Below are 20,135 nucleotides of genomic sequence, written 5' to 3'. Positions count from 1 at the left end.
TGCGGCGGTTGATCCCCTGCGGAGACAGTAAAGATTAAGAGGCTCACAGGCCGCCCGCCCGGCAGTGCCCTGGGAGCAGCGTCCTGGAGCAGAGCCGCCGCTGCAGGGACAGCTGGGGCAGCTGCTGTGTGACAGACAGACAGACAGGCAGGCAGGCAGGAGGCCAGAGAGGAGAGGCTTGGGGGAAGGAGGGAGACCACCAGGGCCGGGGGAGGGACAAGTGGAAACAGGAGCCCCAGGTGGGGACCGGGAGGCTCCGCAGGCGGCGGGGCTGCCCCCGACATGGCCATCACTGGGCCCAGGAAGGCGTCCCCGGGCCGCTGGGGCCTGGGAGAGGAGCCCGCAGGTAGGCTTTCCGGGGCCCAGGGCAGGGGCCTTGGGCTTTGGGGGCAGAGCTCCTGAGGGGGTGGTCGGAGGGTCTGGGGGGGGCACTCCAGGGTGGCCTGGCCTGGGGCTGCCCCGGCAAGGGGAGGGGGCTCCTTCTGGCCAGGAGATCCAGGGTGCTGCCCTGCGGGGGGGGGGTGGAGGGCCCCAGGAGGGGGGGGCCAGGCTGTGAGCCCGCCGCGCCCCCAGGCCTGGGCCCCCCGCTGCAGTGTCGCGTGTGCGGGGACAGCAGCAGCGGGAAGCACTACGGCATCTACGCCTGCAATGGCTGCAGCGGCTTCTTCAAGAGGAGCGTGAGGCGGAGGCTCATCTACAGGTAAGGGGGGGTGGGAGGATGGGGGGATGGAGGATGGGGGATGGAGGGATGGGGGATGGAGGGAAAGGGAATGGGGGCGGGGAGATGGGGGATGGGGGTGGGGGATGGGGGATGGGGTGGGAGGATGGGGATGAGGGATGGAGGATGGGGGATGGGGGCGGGAGGATGGGGGATGGGGATGAGGGATGGGAGATGGAGTGATGAGGGATGGGGGTGGGAGGATGGGAGATGGGGGCAGGGGAGTGGGGACGGGGGCTCTTGGGGCGCCCCTTCCTGCCCCGCGCCCCCAGGAGGATGACATTCGGGGAGGAGGGACCGGCGCCCTGTCCCGGACCCCATCCAGGGCCTGCGGGGGCGCTGACGCCCGGGGGGGGGGGGGGGGGCCCTGCCGCAGGTGCCAGGTGGGGGCGGGGACGTGCCCGGTGGACAAGGCGCACCGGAACCAGTGCCAGGCCTGCCGGCTGAAGAAGTGCCTGCAGGAGGGCATGAACCAGGACGGTGAGGCGGGGGCCCCCGGGAGGCACCCCCGGCCCGGGGAGGGGCCCCCGCGCCCCGCTGACGGCCGCCGCCCCCGCAGCCGTGCAGAATGAGCGGCAGCCGCGCAGCGCAGCCCAGGTGCGGCCCGGCAGCGGGGCCCCAGGCTCGGAGCCGGCGCTGGAGTCCCTGGGGGCCCCGCCGGCCCCTGCGTCCGCAGCCCCGGGCCACCACCACTTCATGGCCAGCCTCATCACAGCCGAGACCTGCGCTAAGCTGGAGCCGGAGGACGGTAGGTGTGGGCGGCTGATCGGGGGGCCCTGAGCACCCCCTGCCCTGCCCCTGCCCCAGCCTCGGCCTGGGGCCGATGTCACCAGCCCTCCTCCCACAGCCGAGGAGAACATTGATGTCACCAGCAACGACCCCGAGTGCCCCTCGTCCCCGTACTCCTCCTCGCCCCCCTGTGGCCTGGACAGCATCCACGAGACCTCGGCGCGCCTTCTCTTCATGGCTGTCAAGTGGGCCAAGAACCTGCCCGTGTTCTCCAACCTGCCCTTCCGCGATCAGGTGAGGGTGGCCCGGGGCCACACTGAGCCAGCGGCATTGTGCAGGTGATGCCAGGGGCCCCCGAAGCTTGGCGACACCGGCAGCTGGCGTGCGCTTGTCTCAGGGGCAGTGTCAGTCAGGGATACATGTCTCAGGGACGTGACCATTGGGGGTGCTCACCTCTCTGGGCAGAGATGAGAGTGGGAGTGCACCTAGGGCCGCACAGTGCCTATGGCGCCCGAGGTCCCCCCCGCCCCGACAAAGGTCCTACCGTCCCCCTGCACGTGATAGGGCAGTCTGCACACCCTGAAGAGTGCAAGCACGCGACCCCCAGGGGCACTGATGTCTCGGACTCGGGGGCTCAGGGTCAGCCTAACCTCCTCACCTGTGCGACCGCCCTGCGAGCTTCCCAAGGCCAAGCTGACTTAGCAAAGGGAGAAGAGGCACGCTGAGGGCGGCGTGGGCTGTCTGCTGAGCACGCCCAGCCTGGGACGCTCATGGGGACTGACCCTGAGGCTTCCCAACTTCCACGGTCCCAGGCCTTCCTACATGTTCCAGCAGAGGCTCTGGAGGAATGAGGAGGGTGTCTTGGAGCCTGGGCAGCTGGGCCAGATTGTACCGAAGCCCAGAGCACTGGGCCCCTGGCCACTGGCGGGCAGAGGTCAGGACACGGCCCAGGCATCTAGGACCAGGGCCCCGGGGAAGGCAGCAGAGGCTCAGGCTGAGCCAGAGGTGTCGCATGTCACACCCGCTCCTCCCTTGAGCACAGGTGATCCTGCTGGAGGAGGCGTGGAGCGAACTCTTCCTCCTCGGGGCCATACAGTGGTCTCTGCCTCTGGACAGCTGCCCGCTGCTGGCCGCCCCCGAGGGCCCCGCCACCGGCAGCTCGCAGGGCCGCCTGGCCCTGGCCAGCGCCGAGAGTCGCATCCTGCAGGAAACCATCTCACGCTTCCGGGCACTGGCCGTGGACCCCACGGAGTTCGCCTGCATGAAGGCCCTGGTCCTCTTCAAACCAGGTAGCTGAGTCTCCGCCCAAGCCTGGGGCTGAAGAATGGGAATTCCAGGGATCTCCTTCTGCCTCTCCCTGTCTCCATCCACCCCACAGAGACCCAGAAGGGGGCAGACTTCTTCCCTGGGGAGCAGTGGCGAGGCACAGGACTGGGCTCCCCCTGCCAAGGGGTCTGGCTGACTGTGGTGGGGGCGGGCAGGGTGGGCCGGGAGCGGGGCTCACTGCTGATGCTTTTCTCCAGAAACTCGGGGCCTGAAGGATCCTGAGCACGTGGAGGCCTTGCAGGACCAGTCCCAAGTGATGCTGAGCCAGCACAGCAAGGCCCACCATCCCAGCCAGCCTGTGAGGTGACCTGAGCCTAGGCCTGCCTGCCCATCTGTCCCTTCACCTCTCTACCCCTCCCCCTACCCCACCCCCACCTCTTTGACACCACCTCTGGTGTTGCTGATGAGATGGCCTGAAGATATGAGTTCACCCAGCATGAATCCAGCATCTACTGTGTGCCAGGCCCCAGAAGTAGGGACGGAAATGAGCATAAGACACAGTGAGAGCCACCCTCATCAAATAGTGAGGGCTCAGACACCCTACATCTCTATCTACGTATCTATACAGGTGTCTAGGACAGGAGTCCGGGCTGGAAGGTGTAACAGATTGCTGCCAGTGAGAAGGTGGGAGCTTGAGCTAGAACAGCACTCTGGGGCCAGCCTGTCCAGGACTTTGGATGCCAGCCAAAGGCCATAAGTGATTTAGTAGGCAGAGGGGAGCCACTGCAGATTTTGAGCAGGAGGGTGTTGTACACAGAGCTAGAGTACGGGATATATGACCAGGGAGGGAAGCACACACTGCCATCATCCAGGGGAGTCCATAGAGTCCTGCTCTTGGGGAGTAGGAATGAAAGGGAGAGGACAGTTGTAGGAACCTCCAGGAGGCCGAATGCGTCAAACTTGGCACTTGGATGGAGGGATATAAGGAGCAAGAGAAGAGGTGCTATTTGGGAGAAGAGGGGATCAAGAAATAAATAGGAAAGTCAGGAGGAAGAGAGAGTTTTAAGGGAACATGACGAGGTCTGTTGGAGCTGCAGAGGAACATCTCGTAGGAATGCACTTGGCTAAGCCAAATGCCTGGACCAGAGCCCAGCCATGGCTGGGTTTGGGGGCAGTAGCTACAGGCTGAGACCGTGGCTGGGGGGTACGGGGTGGGGGGAGCCAGTGCTCTGAGCTGCCCCAGCGTGGCCCAGCACCAGCAGATGCATTGGAGCCTCGGCAAGGCTGACCCTTGGCCCCTGGGGCATCTGTTGGCTATTTTAGGCCATATTATTTGCATTCTTTGGGGGGCTCTCAGTAGCTCGCTCTGAAGAAGTAAGCAAATGCGAGCATCTTCGAATCACCTCTAATCTGAGAAATTATCTCAAGAGGTCATTTCCCTTTAAAAAGAGTCCAAGTATATAAGGAATATACCGTGTTGTCCAGAAAGATTTCTGTTGCTTGGGAGCACGCGGGAAGGGCTGTCCCTTGACAGAGCATCCTAAGAGCAGTCATCCCAGACACTAACACCAGTAGCCCTCCCAGGCTGTGCTTCTGTTGGGATCAGCTCCCAGAGGCGTCTGGGCATACTGGTTTCCAATTTCCAATTCCAATTCTTGTTAAGATTTCCTATGTTACTTCTACAGCAGCTGAATGCCAACTACATGCAGAACTGAGCAACTGAGCTCTGAGAGAGAGGTTTGGGGTTCCCTAAGTCCATGTGTTTCAGTTTGTAAAAACTGCAATACCCAGGAGGAGATAGTTTTCATCATAACTCAGAACACACACAGACACTGAAACAAAGTTCAGTGAAATAGTATCCTAATAGCCTTATTTTGTAGACAGCAAGTTACTGTTTCTATTTTATTATTTTTAAAAAAGACGTTACGTATTTATTCATGAGAGGCCCGCAGAGAGAGAGACATTGGCAGAGGGAGAGGCAGGCTCCCTGTGGGGAGCCCTGTGTGGGACTTGATCCCAGGACTCCGGGGTCGCGACCTGAGCTGAAGGCAGATGCTCAACCACTGAGTCACCCAGGTGTCCCTATTTATTTTTTTTTTAAAGGCTGGTGGTAACCCAGTAAGTTTAATTTCAGAACCACTGGTGGATGAATTCCTGCAATTTGAAAAACAATTTCTCCACTTAACTTTCTAGTTACTTCTTCCTAAAACTCCCTAGCTCAGAAAAACAAGGAAGGAACAAGCAAGAGATGCACAACTGCTCAGTGCCACCCACTTGGCACTTGGAAGAGAAAGAAAGCTTCCGAGTTGACAAAAACAAGTCCCACAGATAACTAGGAGATGAGGGAAAGCCTCCCACAGGCCTCCATGGGGGGAGTTGAGCATGGAGTTGCCCCACTTTGAAGTGACCTCCTTCATGTTGGGCATTGACCTCTGTTGATCCCTCCCATCTGTCCTTCCCCCCCCCCCCCCATCTGTCTTTTGGCTTCACCATCCATCTTCTCTGCACTGGGGACCCTTGCTTGGCGGATGGTTTGATGACTGATTAACTCATTCATTCATTCATTCATTCATTCATTCATCATTCATTTAATAGGCTCCACACCCACCATGGAGAACAAAGTGGGGCTTGAACTCACGACCCTGAGATCAAAATCTGAGCTGAGATCAAGAGATGCTCCACCAACTGAGCCACTCCAGCAAACTCCCTCTCTTAAAAATTTTTTTTAAATAGTTATTTAAAACTACAATTGTTTTTCTCCTGGATGAGTATCTCACCCACAAAAATCATGCCTCAATTTCAGAACACTTTTACTACTGGCTACTCTATCATCCTAGGCAGTTTACAGAGGGAATTTATAGTCTTATTCAAATATACATAGTATTAATCATTACATAATTATCATAATCATATATATGATTACTACATACTATACAGTATTGATAGAAGTAAATTCTCACTTTACAGTCTTTGCATGTAATAAGCTATTTATTCACTGTTTTTATCCCACTGCCCCCATGACTCATGCTCAGAAGCTGATAATAAAACTGATGGTGTCCTCTCTCCTGTTCAGGTTTGGAAAATTGCTCCTGCTTCTTCCATCTTTGAGGTTTATCACTTCTGAACGAGTTGAGCTCCTCTTTTTCCGCAAGACCATAGGGAATACTCCAATGGAGAAGCTCCTTTGTGATATGTTCAAAAACTGAGGGAGGTGGAAGTAAAATGCATTTAACTACTCTGGAAAACAACCTACCGAAGCCAAACGTTTGCCTGCCCGTGACCTAGCAGTTCCACCTGTAAGTATGTGTACTAAGCAGATGTGTCCACAAAAAAAATATTGTAAGAATATTCACAGTAGCTTTATTCATGATAGCCCCTGACTGTACATTGGCAGTAGGATGGATTAATAAATTGTGGTATATTCATTTAATGGAAAACAGCAATCAAGAATGAACTACCAACACATGTGACAACATGGATGGCTTTCACAGACATAAAAGTAGAACAGAAGAACTTTCCCAGGCACAGGTTCTGCTTATACAAAGTTCAAGAACAGGCAGAACTAACTGGTGGTGGGGCGGAAGCTGGAATAGTGCTTACCTTAGGGGGGTGGGGGGTTGGGAGATGGGGTGGTTGGGAAAGGGCCCAAAGAAGCCCTCTGGTGGCTGGAAATGTTCTTGATTTTGATCTAGGTGGTGGTTTCACCCATCATAAAAATTAGTTGTGCCGCGCACTCAAGATTTGTGCACTTTACTGTATTATGTTAAATCTCAATCAGAACGTGAAAAAATAAAAAAAATAAATAAAACCAAGAAAACAAACGTGTTAAAGGCTCTCTGTTGGAGGACACCGAAGGAGTGAGCACGGGCTCTTGGGTTCCATCTGGCTTCCATGCCAAGGCAGAGTCCAGGTGCAACAAAGCCAAGCCCAGCTCCAAAATCTCCCACAGGAGTCAAAACCCAGCTTTTCTCCAGCTGGGGTCCCGCCAACCCACAGGCTCTCTCAGTATTTCTCTTCCTGTCCTTTCTCGCCCCTCCATAAACAAAGGCGAGCACATCTGACTCAACACCAGGCAGCTACAGGCACTTTTTTAAAAAATAGATTTTATTTATTCATTCATGAGACACAGACAGAGAGGCAGAGACACAGGCAGAGGGGGAAGCGGACTCCCTAAGGGGAGCCCAATGTGGGACTCGATCCCAGGACCCCGGGATCACACCCTGAAAGGAGAGCAGATGCTCAACCGCTGAGCCCCCGGGGGTCCCCAGGCACTGTTTTAGAAGAGGACTCTCTATCACGTCCTAATTCCTTATGGAGAGTTGCTCAAACCTCCTCCTTTGCAAAGACAGACCCGAAAGACCTAGGAAATGATAGTAATGCAAAAAGTTAACATCCGTTGAGCACTTTATGACACACCAGGCAATGAGAAGGGCATTGTTATTCATTTTTTTTAAAATTTTTATTTATGATAGTCACACATAGAGAGAGAGAGGCAGAGACACAGGCAGAGGGAGAAGCAGGCTCCATGCACCGGGAGTCCAACGTGGGACTCGACCCCGGGTCTCCAGGATCGCGCCCTGGGCCAAAGGCAGGCGCTAAACCGCTGCGCCACCCAGGGATCCCCGGGCATTGTTATTCAATCCTCAGATTAGCGCTGGGACAGGGACCAGTCATCCCCAGTGATAAATGGAAAAATTGAGGCTTGGAGAGAACTTAAACCCTGGTGTGACTCTACGTGACTCTGCTTAACTCTGGTTCTGCCGTCCCCCCACAGACCCTCCACTCCCGGAATGGCTGAATGATTCTCTTGCAGTTCCTGTCCTCAAAGAAGAAACTTCTTGCTTGAAGTCAAGGAGATGGTTGTGTGAGAAATCTGTGAAATCCTAGGGGTTTCTTGCCCTTTGGCCAGGGTATGAATTCTCCTAGCTCACAGAGATATCCTGCCTTGATGGAAGGAGGTGGTTTAGGACACTCTGCCCTGGGAATGACAATAGCCAGGCTAGTGCCCAGGGAGGAGAGTATGGCAAATGTTGCCCAGCTTGAGCTCTTCCCATTAGAGCACTTAAACTATTCTTGATCTTCTTTACATATGTATGTAAAGAGAAAGAGAGAAAGTAAGAGCGAGTGGGGATGAGGGGCAGAGGGAGAGAGAGAGAATCCTAAGCAGGCTCCACACCCAGCACATAGCCCAATTCAGGGCTCAATCCCACAACCTTGAGACCATGACCTGAGCTGAAATCAAAAGTTGGATCCTCAACTGACTGTACCACCCAGGCGCCCCATTTTCTTGATCTTCCAAAAGCATCAACCTTGTCTGTTATTCAGGCCATTTAATGTCTATAATGCCGTTACACCATCCAGTTCCCTATCACAGGTTTTATCCATAAGGTTTAAAGACTTGCATATAGAAAGCCTGAGCGAAGGCACTGTGGCATGAAAGGCGGCTGAAACAGGACCAGCTAGGCCCTGGACATCTACCCTACCATCACACGTCTCAGAACATAGGAGCGCAGAAGTGGCCTGTTGGAAGTTTGTAGGCTGGTGTCTGGGATGTGTGAGCACAGCAATTCTACACTGGGAGACTGTTTGGGATCTCCAGGAGGAAGTCTTCGGGAGTTAGAGGAGGTATATAACTGCATTATCTGTGGTAAACCTGGCATCAATACTACCCTCCCTCCTAAGGTCCGGTCCTCACTGCAGAGATGCCAGGAACTACATTTCCCAGGATGCCTTCCCCCCTCTGGCTTGCTAATGGAGACAGGCACTCCTGTGAGGCGTGAGCCATAAAGGATGAAGTCATTCTTCTCTGGAGGCAGTTGCAGCCAGCTGTGTGCGAAGATGGGAGATTTCAGGCAGCCTTCTTTAGGATTGCAGTAGCTTCCAGGCATGCTCTTTAACTTCGATCTTTTGGCTGAGATCTGTGTTGGCTTCCTCAACCTTCTATGAGAGCTTCTCTGATCTTTGTTTTTCCAGTTCTTCCAGTGTTTAGTGTTAAACCCCTAATTCTTGTATTATGTCCTTCTTACCTGAAATATGCTGAATGGCTCTTGTTTTCCTAATACAATACAGAACTCAGTTGATCTCAGGATTAATTCAACATTTTGCCATAAATTGGCGCACTGAAACTCCAACGGATAACAGCTTTCATTGCACTTAGGGGTGTTGCTAGGAGAGGGAATACTGTGAAAGCTTTTTTGCCTTCAAAGCCATTAATGTCTTTGGTTATGAAGCACACAGAGGCAACCTCTGTGGGCCTATCTGGGCCTTTTTTTCAGCTGCAGTTTTCAGATTGTGAGACAGTCATCCTCTTCCACCCTAGGGACTGTTTAATGGTAGGAAAGGCAGAGAGAGACACAAGGATGCCAAGAAATACTGTTCAAATTAATAAATATAACCTGAGAATGGAAGCCAGATATTGGGGATGGCTAGTCCTCATCTGGTGGACATCTGTAGTTTTCCTCCACTAAAATTCAAGCTCCACAGGGTGAGGGAGCTTTGTTTGTAGCAATGCATGCAAACACCTGGGACAGTACCTGTGAGTGTTCAGCATATATTTGTTGGATGAATGGCTAAAAGGCCACCCAGAGCCGGGAAGTGACATACTCAACTAGGAAGCTGAGATGCCCAACAATCAGGTATTATCTGTGTCTTACCTGCTTTCATGCATTTGGGAACCCCCAATCTCATTTAACCTGCTCATCCAATATTTAAGCAAGGACACTTTTTGTTGGGTGCTAGGGTTCTAAGAGTCAGCAAGATAGCACATTTCTTGTCTTGCAAACTTACATGAGTTTTTTGATGCCACAAATACTGGGTGCTGTTGAGAACACAAGACATCTAACCCAGTTCAAGGTGGGGTGGGGGTGGGGATTTCCAGTAAACTGCCCTTTATATGGAGACCTGAGAGTCAGTGGGAGTTATAAGCAGAGTAAACCTGAGGAAGAGAACTCATTTTCAGATGTGAAAACTGACAACCAAAAAGGGCCCAAGTCACATAGTGGCGGAATGAAAATAACAACCTAGGCATGAATTCCTGGGCCCTCTATTAGTAGATGTTGCTACTCCTTCTCTATGAAGAGCTTTTTTGGAGAGGATCCTAAATGTAGACTTACTGTTGTCACTGTCCACCTAGCTCTAGGCTGATTAAATGGAGTCTTAAGAGCTAGCAGCTAGCATCTATTACAGAAAACTAATAGCTTGAATCACCTTCACTCGAATTCAGCTGAGTTCCAAAAACTGCTGCTTCTGCTCTTTGTCAATTTGGGGCTCAATCCTTTTCTTAAGCAAAAATCAGCTTTACAAACAAAAATCACTGCTCTTCCTTGGAGTGGAACTTAAGTTTGGGTGGGGGCCGGGATGGTCAGAAAACAAACCACACGTATCGCTGCTTCTGGAAGCTTTGTTCTTTAATGAGCCATGGAGTCACTTGTTCATCAAGCTGCTTTTGTGTAGCTATACAGTGCATGTTCTGAGTGACACAAACTGCACTTTATACAGGTGATGTCTTGCTCTCCCCCCCAAAAAAAAACAAAACAAAACAAAAAACCATCCCCAAAGGAAATTACAAAGTGCCTGTTGATTGCATCAGGAATGTAATCAGTTCCGTGGGTGAGATAAATCATTCTTTTTATAGAATTATTCTGTTAAACAGTAAAATGATATATTTCACAGGATATGTCCTTTTACAATACATAGTCTTTTAAAAATTTACACTCAGCATACTTATAAATTACTTTAAATCCATTAAAATAATATAATACTAATCTGTAATCCACACCTTTCCCCTAGTAAATACAATTAACTCGGTTCAAAAGGTGCACCTTTTATATGACCTAAGAGGGTTGATAAATAGGTATTAAGTACAGATGAACACCAAGGTGATACGCCCCTTCGTGCAGCTTTCTTGAAGAATTTTAACCAAGAGACCAATAAGATCTAATAGATCCACCTCCATAATCATCATTTTGCTGTTAGCTTTTAACACCAAATCAAATGTGGGAGCAGTTCGAGAGAAAAGTGGGTGGGGGTACAGAAAAACAAGGACTCCCTCAAATACCAAAGACTTCTACTACCAAAGCTAGCATGGTGTCATTGGGGGGCAGTGCTGGAAACTGTCACAAAGTTATGGATAGACATAACACATTTGTCAACACAGAATGATTCAAGCCCCAATGCCTAGCTTCCCCACCAAGGGGGAAAAAAAGAGGAGAGGAGGTTGAGGAAAGCCATCTGGACTGTATTTCTTTTTAAAATTAAAACTCTCTTAACTTTGAACACATCCTGAGAATTTCTTCTCTACTTCACCAAAGTGCTTGTGAAAGGTACATGTTTGTTAGTTATAGTTAAAAAAAAAAAAAAAAAACATGGCCCATAGTCACTGAGGTGGGCCTTCAGAACCTTGCTGGACGACTCCTTCTCTGACAGTGAAAACAACTCTATTGTCATGGAACATAGAAGTCTCCACTAACCTCGCAGCAGTGTAGGAGCTGCAGTTGTTTTCCAAGGCATGAGAAGGTAGGGGCTCTGGTATCCCATCCCCTGACTTCAGGTCCCTCTGTTTCTGCAAGGTCCATATTGGGAACTCCATACCTCCCTTTGTGTTTCCAGAAGCCCAGAGTGGCAAAGGAATTAAAATGGCAGGAAGTACAAAGTGCATTATAAACTAAGCATCCCACCTCCCTGATCCTTGCTGTTAAACAAATTTGTTTCACTTAATGATACACGATGTAACCTTAAAATCATACTTCTCTGCTTCTATTACATTTTCCATTATAAGGGATACCTTGGGTTTAATGGGGAGAAGTGAAAAACCTGGCTTTGTTTGGGGCTGAGAATGTGTGATATGAACAAATTGCTCTGTATTTTGGAGCTTGGGCTCCAAATGTGGGGCTGCCCTGTTGCTGCCACCCAGGGATTCTGTTTGTGGCATTTGAAATCAAAGAAAAGTAAAAGAGAAGCAATAGGAAGCACAATTTTTACATATATTAAGTTAAACATCTTCATCATAAGTGATTGTACTACAGCATCACTCTGTGGTGACATAACTTTAACCGCGGAGAGGACCAGATAAGATCAGATGGAAGAAGACACAGCACTTGGTTCTGACAGTTTTTAAGAGTTATGGCTTCATCTCTTCATCAGGCCACCAATACCTGTTACACTATCAGAAGAAAAGCTTTCTTCCCTTCAAAGGGAAGGTCCCACACTTGCTCTCCATTCTTACAATTGTGTGGATCTCCCCTCCCCACCACCCTCCATTCTGGCAGTTTGTTAAATGACTAGAAATCCACAAATCTAGCAACCGAAAAACAAGTATTTTTTTATTTAATTTTATCCAAATTCAGGTTCAGGTCCCTGAGAAAAATTATAAAGTCTTTTAACATCCATTGCCTAGTTCCTATAAAGTGACCTATATGAGTTTTTTTTTTTAAACTGCCAAAAACTTATTTTGCAAACAAACAAATACAGAAAATCTGCAAAAATTTAGAAGGGAGAACATATGCCAAGATGTGTTCTCCAGGCCGTTCCCTGGGGCCAAAGGAAATTATCCAACAAGGGTAAATCTCTTTTTTGTATGGTATTTAACCAATGTTCTGGAGCAAGTAGAGGGTAGTCAATGCCCAGCAGGACACTACTCTCCCAGGAATATTGAAACAACCTGTGCAGCTTGGCTTGGGGCCCCGGGGCACCAGCAGTCCCAACTGGACATGACCATGCTGAGGGGTTGGGTTTTCCTCTAGGAGAGTCTCCAAAGTTCTGATTTTTAAAAGGCTTTACATTTATTACTCCTCAGCACAAACAAGGCGGCGGATGTTTGTGGGATATAAAATCTAACACTTACTCATAACCATCATCATTCTGGAGATTTAAAAAGATTCCTTTCCCTAGCTCATTTCTGAAACCAAACCAGGGAGAGAGAAGACTCCTGCTACCTTTAGCTGCCACTCAGAATGATGTTCTAAGCCTGACCTCCGGGGCTTGACAATAACCACTGAGGCAGTGACATGAGGTTCAGTGTTGTGTAACAGGAGAGAATCTGTCTTAACAAAAGGCTTAATATTTCCATAACTTCAAATCGCAGAAGTATGAAAAGAAAAAATAACCAAAATTCAGGTTACAGATGGTAAAGACTCTTTTTCAGAACAGTGCATGTGGTAGTTAGACAAGATGCATTTAGTAACTTTAAAAATAAACATTTTCACATACTTATCTCAAGAAAGAGTATCATGTTTCATTTTCCATATATTATAAATAGCAAAAACAGATTTCTAATCCCACAAATGCTAAGAAGCTTAAAATGCTATTGTAGCTCAGGTGTATGGAGACACCCAGTGGTGAAAAAGATGGTTTGATTTTTCCCTCAACCCAGGGATAGTGGCTTTCAACCCTATCCAATGGCTCCTAATCTGTGGGAAGAAATTCCACCAGGAGGAGGGAAGCATAAGGTTAAAAAGAAATATGCATCCTATACATATATATTTACAGTAAACTTCAGTAACCAGAATATTAACAAAAATAGCTTCAAGTAGTTCTTGATTTATTTTTTTCATCTATTTAATACTGATGGTCTGAGGAAAAGAAGATGATAGCTAGATGGTTATATTAAAATTTTTTCTCTTACTTTTTGGCAGCTTTCTGTTCACACTTATTCATGCAGTGTTGTATATGAATGTTTTAGGAGAAGTGATTAAATGGTCATATTATTTGAGTTTGTGGTGGAATTCCACCAGCAGATGAACAAGTTCATATGTGATCTTCAGTTTAATCTATACAAAGAGGAAAGCCTGGGTGGATTAGGTGTTTAGAGATCACCATGTCTCTGAGACACTTAAAAAAAGATCAGAGGAACCTAATCCTAGGACCAGGAAGTATGAAAAGAGGAGGGCAACTGAAACTTCAGCCCATGCAATATATTTGGCAGGAACTAACCAGGAGTGAAACCAGCATTATTATGACACTGAGTATCATCAAAAAACAAAACATGTACTCTCTGCTTCATCATGTAACCAGATGTCTGAGACATGCTCTGATGGCTTCATGGAAACAATTACTTTTTTACTTTCCTCAGAATATAACATGGAGTATTTCTCAAAAATCTTAAAATAGAGGGCTTAGGCTTTTATAAATCCTTGGAAAAAATTATATTCTACCCCAGCTCCTAACTATCCCAAAATAAACCCAAAGGCTCTTTTGCTTTCACGGTTAAGAAAGATTTATATGTTTTCTTCAAATGTCAAAAACCAGTGGTTCTCTCAGGCCCACCATGTCCCTCCTCGCCCCCCCAAGTTCAACACCCATCTCTGGGAAGGAAAAAAGGATGGAGGAGAGACAACTATGAAGACCTCCACAACTGACCCAAATCCCACCCCAGGTGGCTCTGTTTAGTGAAATCTCCAGTCAAGTACAGCAGCCAAGGCACAGCTGGCACCATCCCCAGCAGGCTTCAAAGAGGCCTTTCTGCTTCGGCAGGAGGCCCAAGAAATTAGCACACAAGTTCTCAGTTGTATGCTTGGGCAAGACACAGGACCACAATTAGGATAGACTATTGTGGACGAGGGGATGAGAAGAGGCCCCAAAGATGAGATGTGTTTACCATTCTGTAGCCATGAAGGGACACACAGCTGCCAGTTCAGACCATAAACTCGTTATTTCCAAAGAGAGCTAGCTGTTGGGTGGAGCTGGAGTCTGCGTCCACAGTTTTCCTGCGGCCAGACACGACTGGCCCCTCTGGGGTCTCTTTGGTTTTCTGAGGTGAGTTTTTCACATTCTTTAATTTTTGTTTGCCCTTTTCAGGGTTGAAGGTTCCTCTGCTGATGAACTGAGGTCTGTCTTCCAGGGATTTGGTCTGGCCCAATGGCCCTTCCATTCCCAGGGCCTCCCCAGCTGAGGCAGCTCGGTAGAATGGAGATTTAGAATAAATCTGAAATCGTTTTCTGGTCCCATGAGAAGATGCAGTGTTAGATGAACACAAAGTAGAGACTGAAGAGTCCACTGAATCCAAAGAGTCTTGCTGCTTTTTTAGCTGCTTTCGTAATTTGCTTGAATGTTCAGACTTGCCAGCTGCCTTCAGGGAGCTAAAGGCTAAGCTTCTCTCTAATCCAAAGAAGAGATCAAAGCTATAAATGACACTTTCCAATTCATCATCCCATCATGAATAGGTTTCACTATTCCCATGTGATGGGTGAGCTGAAGTCTGAAGGGTCCAGGCTGACCTACTCTGTGCATAACTTGAGAAGTTACCTATTTCTACATATATCATTTGAGAATCAATCCCAAGAAATCTGGAGTTTGACTACACCATTAGGAGAGGCCTACAACTGTCACTATCATTTAAAATACTGCCAGGATACGTAGTAATTCTATGTCTCCCTGAGACATGCCAGGTAGTTAAATACCTCTTTTGGTATAAGCCTATCTCTCAGCAGGGCATAACTCCTGCCAACCACCCTTAGAACATGCATCATGGGTCAGTAAGACAATATATGTTGTGATGATTGGTTTTTCTCTGTGGTAAACAGAGGAGAAAACATTACACTGACAATAAAACTACGCTGCATTAAAGGCTTGGTCTAATCAACAATATATAATGGAAGCTTCACAAAGATCAGTATATTTTAACTCGTTACGACTTTGTCACCTGACAAAGTAGTCTCATTCTTGAAAGGATTTTGTCTTAGCTTGGGAATCCTTACTCCTTCCTTGCAAAACAAATCTGGAGTCTTTGTTCAAGTATGTTCACTTACCTGATTTCTCAGAGATGACACCTTCAGACTCAATATTCAAATTTTCTGAGCTATCAGCCGTCCCAATGGAGGCCTCAGACTCAAGAGTTTCATCATCAGAGGCCCGGGGTTCCAGTACTAGCATCTCAAACGTTAGCTCCTCCCTGTAAGAGAGAATCAAGAAATCCACTAGCATTTGATAAGAAGTGGAAGGAAGACTAGTAAGAAAAAAGACCTATGATGAAAGCAATTGGAAGTAGCAAGACAGTAACATTTCCTAGTGTTCCCATTCAAGGTGATGATAAAGACCCGCAAATCACAGTAATGATGAAGGCTACAAATAGCAAAGGCTGGGACCTATAATAGAGCCAAGAGTGAGGTGGGAAAAGATGCTGCAGCTGTTAAGATATTTTGGTAAAATGAATTCTGGGCTGGTAATCAGGAGATCACAGTTTTAAACTCATACATAATGTACTAGGAAAGAACTTTCCTCTCCCTGGACTTCAGCTTCCTCATCCACAAAACAAAGAGATTACATGAGATGATCTCTAAGATTCCTTCCAGCTCTTAAACTATTTTCCATGAACCGGCACTAACTGGCTACAGAAGATATCCTCTACCTTAACCACCGAGACCTCTGAAGAAGTAAAACGTTGCATGACCTGTTCTGTCCTTTGCAGCATATGCCACCTCCACTCACAGCATTCTCTCTCTATTCCTCTTCATCAGGCACCCAATACCTCTCACTTGTGCCCTCTTGTGCCCTCGAGTCTTGGTACTTGACTCCTAATCTGGCTTTCTCATGACTACTTGATGTCACTCTGATCTATGTTAATTAATGTCTTTGTAAAAGCTCACTTCAGTAGTCCACACCGAGCTGCCTTTGAGGCGCCTTTGTGTCACCTTTGTGTCGGCTACCTCTAACAACCTTTCCTCCACATTATGTGGGCACTTTCTCCATGGGCAGATCTTAAGAGTTTGTCACTACCTAGAAATATACCAGTCCACAACTGTCCACAACCTCCTTACCCTTCCACTTTTTACTCCCTTCCAGAGCTTTCTTAGCTTTGCTTTCACTCTGCCTAGGTCGAATCATTCATCCTTTAATACTTCCAATACCATTTTCATCAAAACTGAGACCCTCTTTTCAAACCATTCTTACATCAGAGAGAGAGCACCACTCCTGCCTTATCATACTCTGCACAACTGAGGCCCCACTGCTTTTTTAGCTTGCCTAAGTTCTAGAATTAATCCTGGCAGGCAAAAAGTACTTTAACAACTCCTATGTCTCCTAATGCATCAAGCTCTCAGACCTGGGATCCTGGAACTTATAAACAAAGACCCCCTTAAAATTTTGAAGAGTCTTTATTGTCAGTTAAGAATCAGTACACATACCTTCAAAGAGAACCACAGCATGTCCATCGCCAAGATAGGTATTGTTACCTACCCTTGCTTCAGTGATGGCAGAGGGCACAGAGTCGACTATCTGCCTCTCTCCTAAATTGCAACTAATTTCCCTACCTAGTATCCTAGCACCCACTAGATTTGCTGCCCTGACCATCCAAGTTGGTGGCCCCAGGGCCATACTGACCTTCCGATAATAACCTTTAGGGAGTTCTGAGATTTTTTCAATCATTCTTGAGATTTTTTTTTTTTTTGTCTTAGTCTAGGAATCCTTATTCCTCCCTTTAAAGACCAATCTGTTCAATGAGGCTGATGTAGAGCTGTTAGGAATCCTGGCTAAGACTGGCACACCTTGGCCCAGTCAGCCTTCTCCAGAACTGTCAGCTTCAGGTCTCCTGGCTCATGGGGCTTCCTTCGCTAAGGTGACAATTCTTCATCCTGTCACCTGAGTCCAGGCAACATGTCTTTGTCATCTTTGTGTCCCCTGTATCGCAAGATACAGTACCTGACACATAAATGTTTACTAAATCAGGAAAAATCAAGAGAGCACAGAATGAGGGAAATGAAAACAGGTAATAACTGGTTGCTCCCTTTTCTCCTGGAAACTCACTTCTCTTTCTGCAGGTTCTCAATTTGCTCAGTCAGAACCCTCTCCTCCTGCTGCATAGCTGCTTGCTGCTGTTCAGTGATGTCAGTCTCCCCAGCTGCTTCACTAGTCAAGGTCTCTTCTGGGACGTCAGACACAGAGGGCAACCGAACTACAACAGGAGAGGATGGACTTGGATAGTTTCCTCGGCGCAGTCGCCCCTTTCCCTGCAAAGAAAAATACGTGTTAGCAAGCAAATTGAGTGACTGAATTAGTTTTATGTGACCCATTTAGGATAGCAAGTGTACTTCCATTACACCAGGGGCATGATAGGAATAAATGGAAACATTCTGCAAGGCCTCAGATATTTAGAGAGATACTGTCCATTGAACACATTTAAATTAAGTATTTCTTGCAAGAGTACTAGAAAAAGGGTACTTTGGTGGGTGGGACTATAGGAACAAATTATGCACTGAAGGAGATTCTTCATTTAATCTAAGCTTTATCCATTCCAAACGAAGTATCCACAAATGGTTATTTAAATTTAAATTAGTTAAAATTAAATAAAAGTAAAATTTTAGTTCTGTATTCACACTAGCCGCATTTCAAGTGCTCAATAGCCACAAGTGGCTAGTGGCTACCATAGTGAACAGTACAAGATACAGAACATTTCCATCATCCTAGAAAGTTCTCATGGACAACACTGCTCTATAACTTTAACCTTGGAATGCAGAATTTCTCTAGGAAGACTACAGAAACATGTCCTGAAAAGTCAGTTTCATTTAACAAAAGTCATTTATATATCACAGGATGCTAGTGAGAGAGATTCTTTGAGAGTACCTCAAGAAATCTTCTTGAGATCAGAGGGAGAAAAAAACCTTATTGCTTTTAAATTGGTTACCTTGTATATGACTTTAGCTTCTGATAATACCAGCCTAGGTATTTCAGATTAAACCTTCTGCTGGGAGCAACTGGACCAAACATAAAAAGCCCAAAATATTCTTGAAGGCACTAGAGAGCTAGTTAACAAAGCAAAAACCAAAGAGAGGCTAATTCAGTATTCAGGGCTAATCTAAATTTAAGAAGAGGTGGCTGAGAATCTGTGTAGAGCTTTTGACAGACTACAGCAGGGGTTAGCAAACTATGACCCTGGGCCAAGTCTGGCATTGTGCCTGATTTTGTAATTAAAGCTTTACTGAAATACATTCATGCTCATTAATTCACACATTGTCTGTGAGTCTTCCGAAGAACAATGGCAGCACTGATTGTTGCATGAAAGACTGTATGGTCCACAAAGCCTAAAATATTTACTTTCTGGTCCTTTATAGAAAAAGTTTTCCAACCCCTGGGGTAGAGAATAAAAACTGGAGTCCAGACCCACACAAGGATGGACTGCTGCCGGGTAAAACCCCCATGTCTGACACTGGGATCCCTGAGGTTTGCATACTAAACATAAGAGTAAGCTGAAATAATAGTCCTTTTGGACACTGTAGCCTAGCTTTGAGTCATCTGAATGGTCTAGAACATTGTAATTCCTAAAACTGCATTATTAAAGTAATTCAAGATTGGTAATGCCCTAGAGCCTGACAGAAAAAAAAAATGGAAATATGCCTTGGAGGAAAGTCATATCATATCAGGCCACAAAATATTTTTACAAATAGTTTTTCAAATATTATGTATGACACATAAAGTAACCCAGCACAAAAGGAGACAAGACAACGTAAATGAAAACTAGTGAAAACAACAAAACCCAGAAACCTTCAATGACTCCAGATATTGTGGCTATTAGACAGACTTAAAATAACCATGCTAAAGGAGATAGACATAGTTGAAACAGTAGACTGGAAGTCAGAAGAAAATATAAAGAATCAAGCAGAGAAAACAAGAGGGTAAATTATAGAGGACACAATAAAAATATCTACCATATGTAAAAAGAATACCAGAAGAGGAGGGATCCTATAGAATGCTGAAGAGATACTGACAGAGCATTTTTTAAAACCATTAAAGATATCAACCTGCTGGCTGAAGAAAGCCTTCAAACTCTAAGGAAGATGAAGAAAAAGAAGTCCATACATAGATACAAGTGCTAAAAATTAAAGGCAAGAGATAATCTTAAGATTGATTGATTGATTTATAAGAGAGCGAGCAAGTGAGCATGCATGCATGAACAGGGGGAGGAGCAGAGGGACAGGGACAAGCAGACTCCTCACTGAGCACAGAGCCTGATGCAGAGCTCAATCTCATGGTCCCTCAGATCACGACCTGAGCTGAAATCAAGAGTTGGGATGCCTGACTGAGCCACCCAGGTGCCCCAAAGCAAGAAATAATCTTAAAAGTAGTCAGGAAAAAAGGTATACCTGCAACAAGGATACAAAGTTAATATTCAGAAATCAGTTGCATTTCTGTACACTCAAAATGAAGTAGCAGAAAGAGAAACTGAAAGAACAATTCCATTTACAATAGCACCTAAAAGAATAAAGTACTTAGTAATAAACTTAACCAAAGAGGTGAAAGACCTCTACTCCAAAAACTACGTAACACTGATGAAAGAAATTTAAGATGACATAAACAAGTGGAAAATACATTCCATACTCATGGATTAGAAGAATTAATATTGCTGAAGGTCCATACTACCCAAAACAATCTACAGATTCAATGCAATCTCTATCAAAATAGCAACAGTATTTTTCACAGAACTAAAACAAATACT

General features: G+C 46.9%; 2 protein-coding genes across 9 annotated transcripts in view; one reads left to right on the top strand and one right to left on the bottom strand.

The window, feature by feature from the left end:
• Positions 1 to 282: 282 nt before the first annotated feature.
• On the top strand, positions 283 to 5,919 carry NR2E3 (nuclear receptor subfamily 2 group E member 3). Its single transcript, XM_055319622.1, has 8 exons — positions 283 to 346; positions 574 to 700; positions 1,095 to 1,198; positions 1,278 to 1,466; positions 1,566 to 1,741; positions 2,490 to 2,736; positions 2,971 to 3,076; positions 5,787 to 5,919. Exons 1-8 carry the CDS (start codon positions 283 to 285, stop codon positions 5,917 to 5,919), a joined length of 1,146 nt encoding a protein of 381 aa, XP_055175597.1.
• Positions 5,920 to 6,870: 951 nt separating this feature from the next.
• Positions 6,871 to 20,135, bottom strand: part of MYO9A (myosin IXA) — a 291,269-nt gene continuing 278,004 nt past the window's right edge. For 7 of the 8 annotated variants that reach the window (XM_055319695.1, XM_055319694.1, XM_055319697.1 and 4 more), the window contains 3 exons: positions 17,450 to 17,652; positions 15,457 to 15,599; positions 10,099 to 14,806 (listed from right to left, as the gene is read on the bottom strand). In XM_055319695.1, coding sequence (XP_055175670.1) covers positions 14,343 to 14,806; positions 15,457 to 15,599; positions 17,450 to 17,652 — 810 coding nt within the window. In that variant the 3' untranslated portion in view covers positions 10,099 to 14,342. Of the gene's footprint in view, positions 7,074 to 10,098; positions 14,807 to 15,456; positions 15,600 to 17,449; positions 17,653 to 20,135 lie in introns of those variants that run through there. The other variant, XM_055319702.1, reaches the window with a different exon arrangement.

Source organism: Nyctereutes procyonoides, unplaced genomic scaffold (assembly GCF_905146905.1).
Source record: "Nyctereutes procyonoides isolate TBG_1078 unplaced genomic scaffold, NYPRO_anot_genome, whole genome shotgun sequence".
NCBI classification, from domain to species: Eukaryota; Metazoa; Chordata; class Mammalia; order Carnivora; family Canidae; genus Nyctereutes; species Nyctereutes procyonoides.
The sequence above is the reverse complement of the archived record's forward strand: the minus strand, read 5'-3'. Positions and strand labels throughout refer to the sequence as shown.

Bases quoted from the DNA above. Each gene is read 5' to 3' on its own strand.
- NR2E3 (XM_055319622.1), top strand. From the start codon at position 283: ATGGCCATCACTGGGCCCAGGAAGGCGTCCCCGGGCCGCTGGGGCCTG. The intron at 701-1,094 runs GTAAGGGGGGGT...GCCCTGCCGCAG, and splicing joins AGGCGGAGGCTCATCTACAG to GTGCCAGGTGGGGGCGGGGA. The intron at 3,077-5,786 runs GTGACCTGAGCC...TCTCCTGTTCAG, and splicing joins CATCCCAGCCAGCCTGTGAG to GTTTGGAAAATTGCTCCTGC.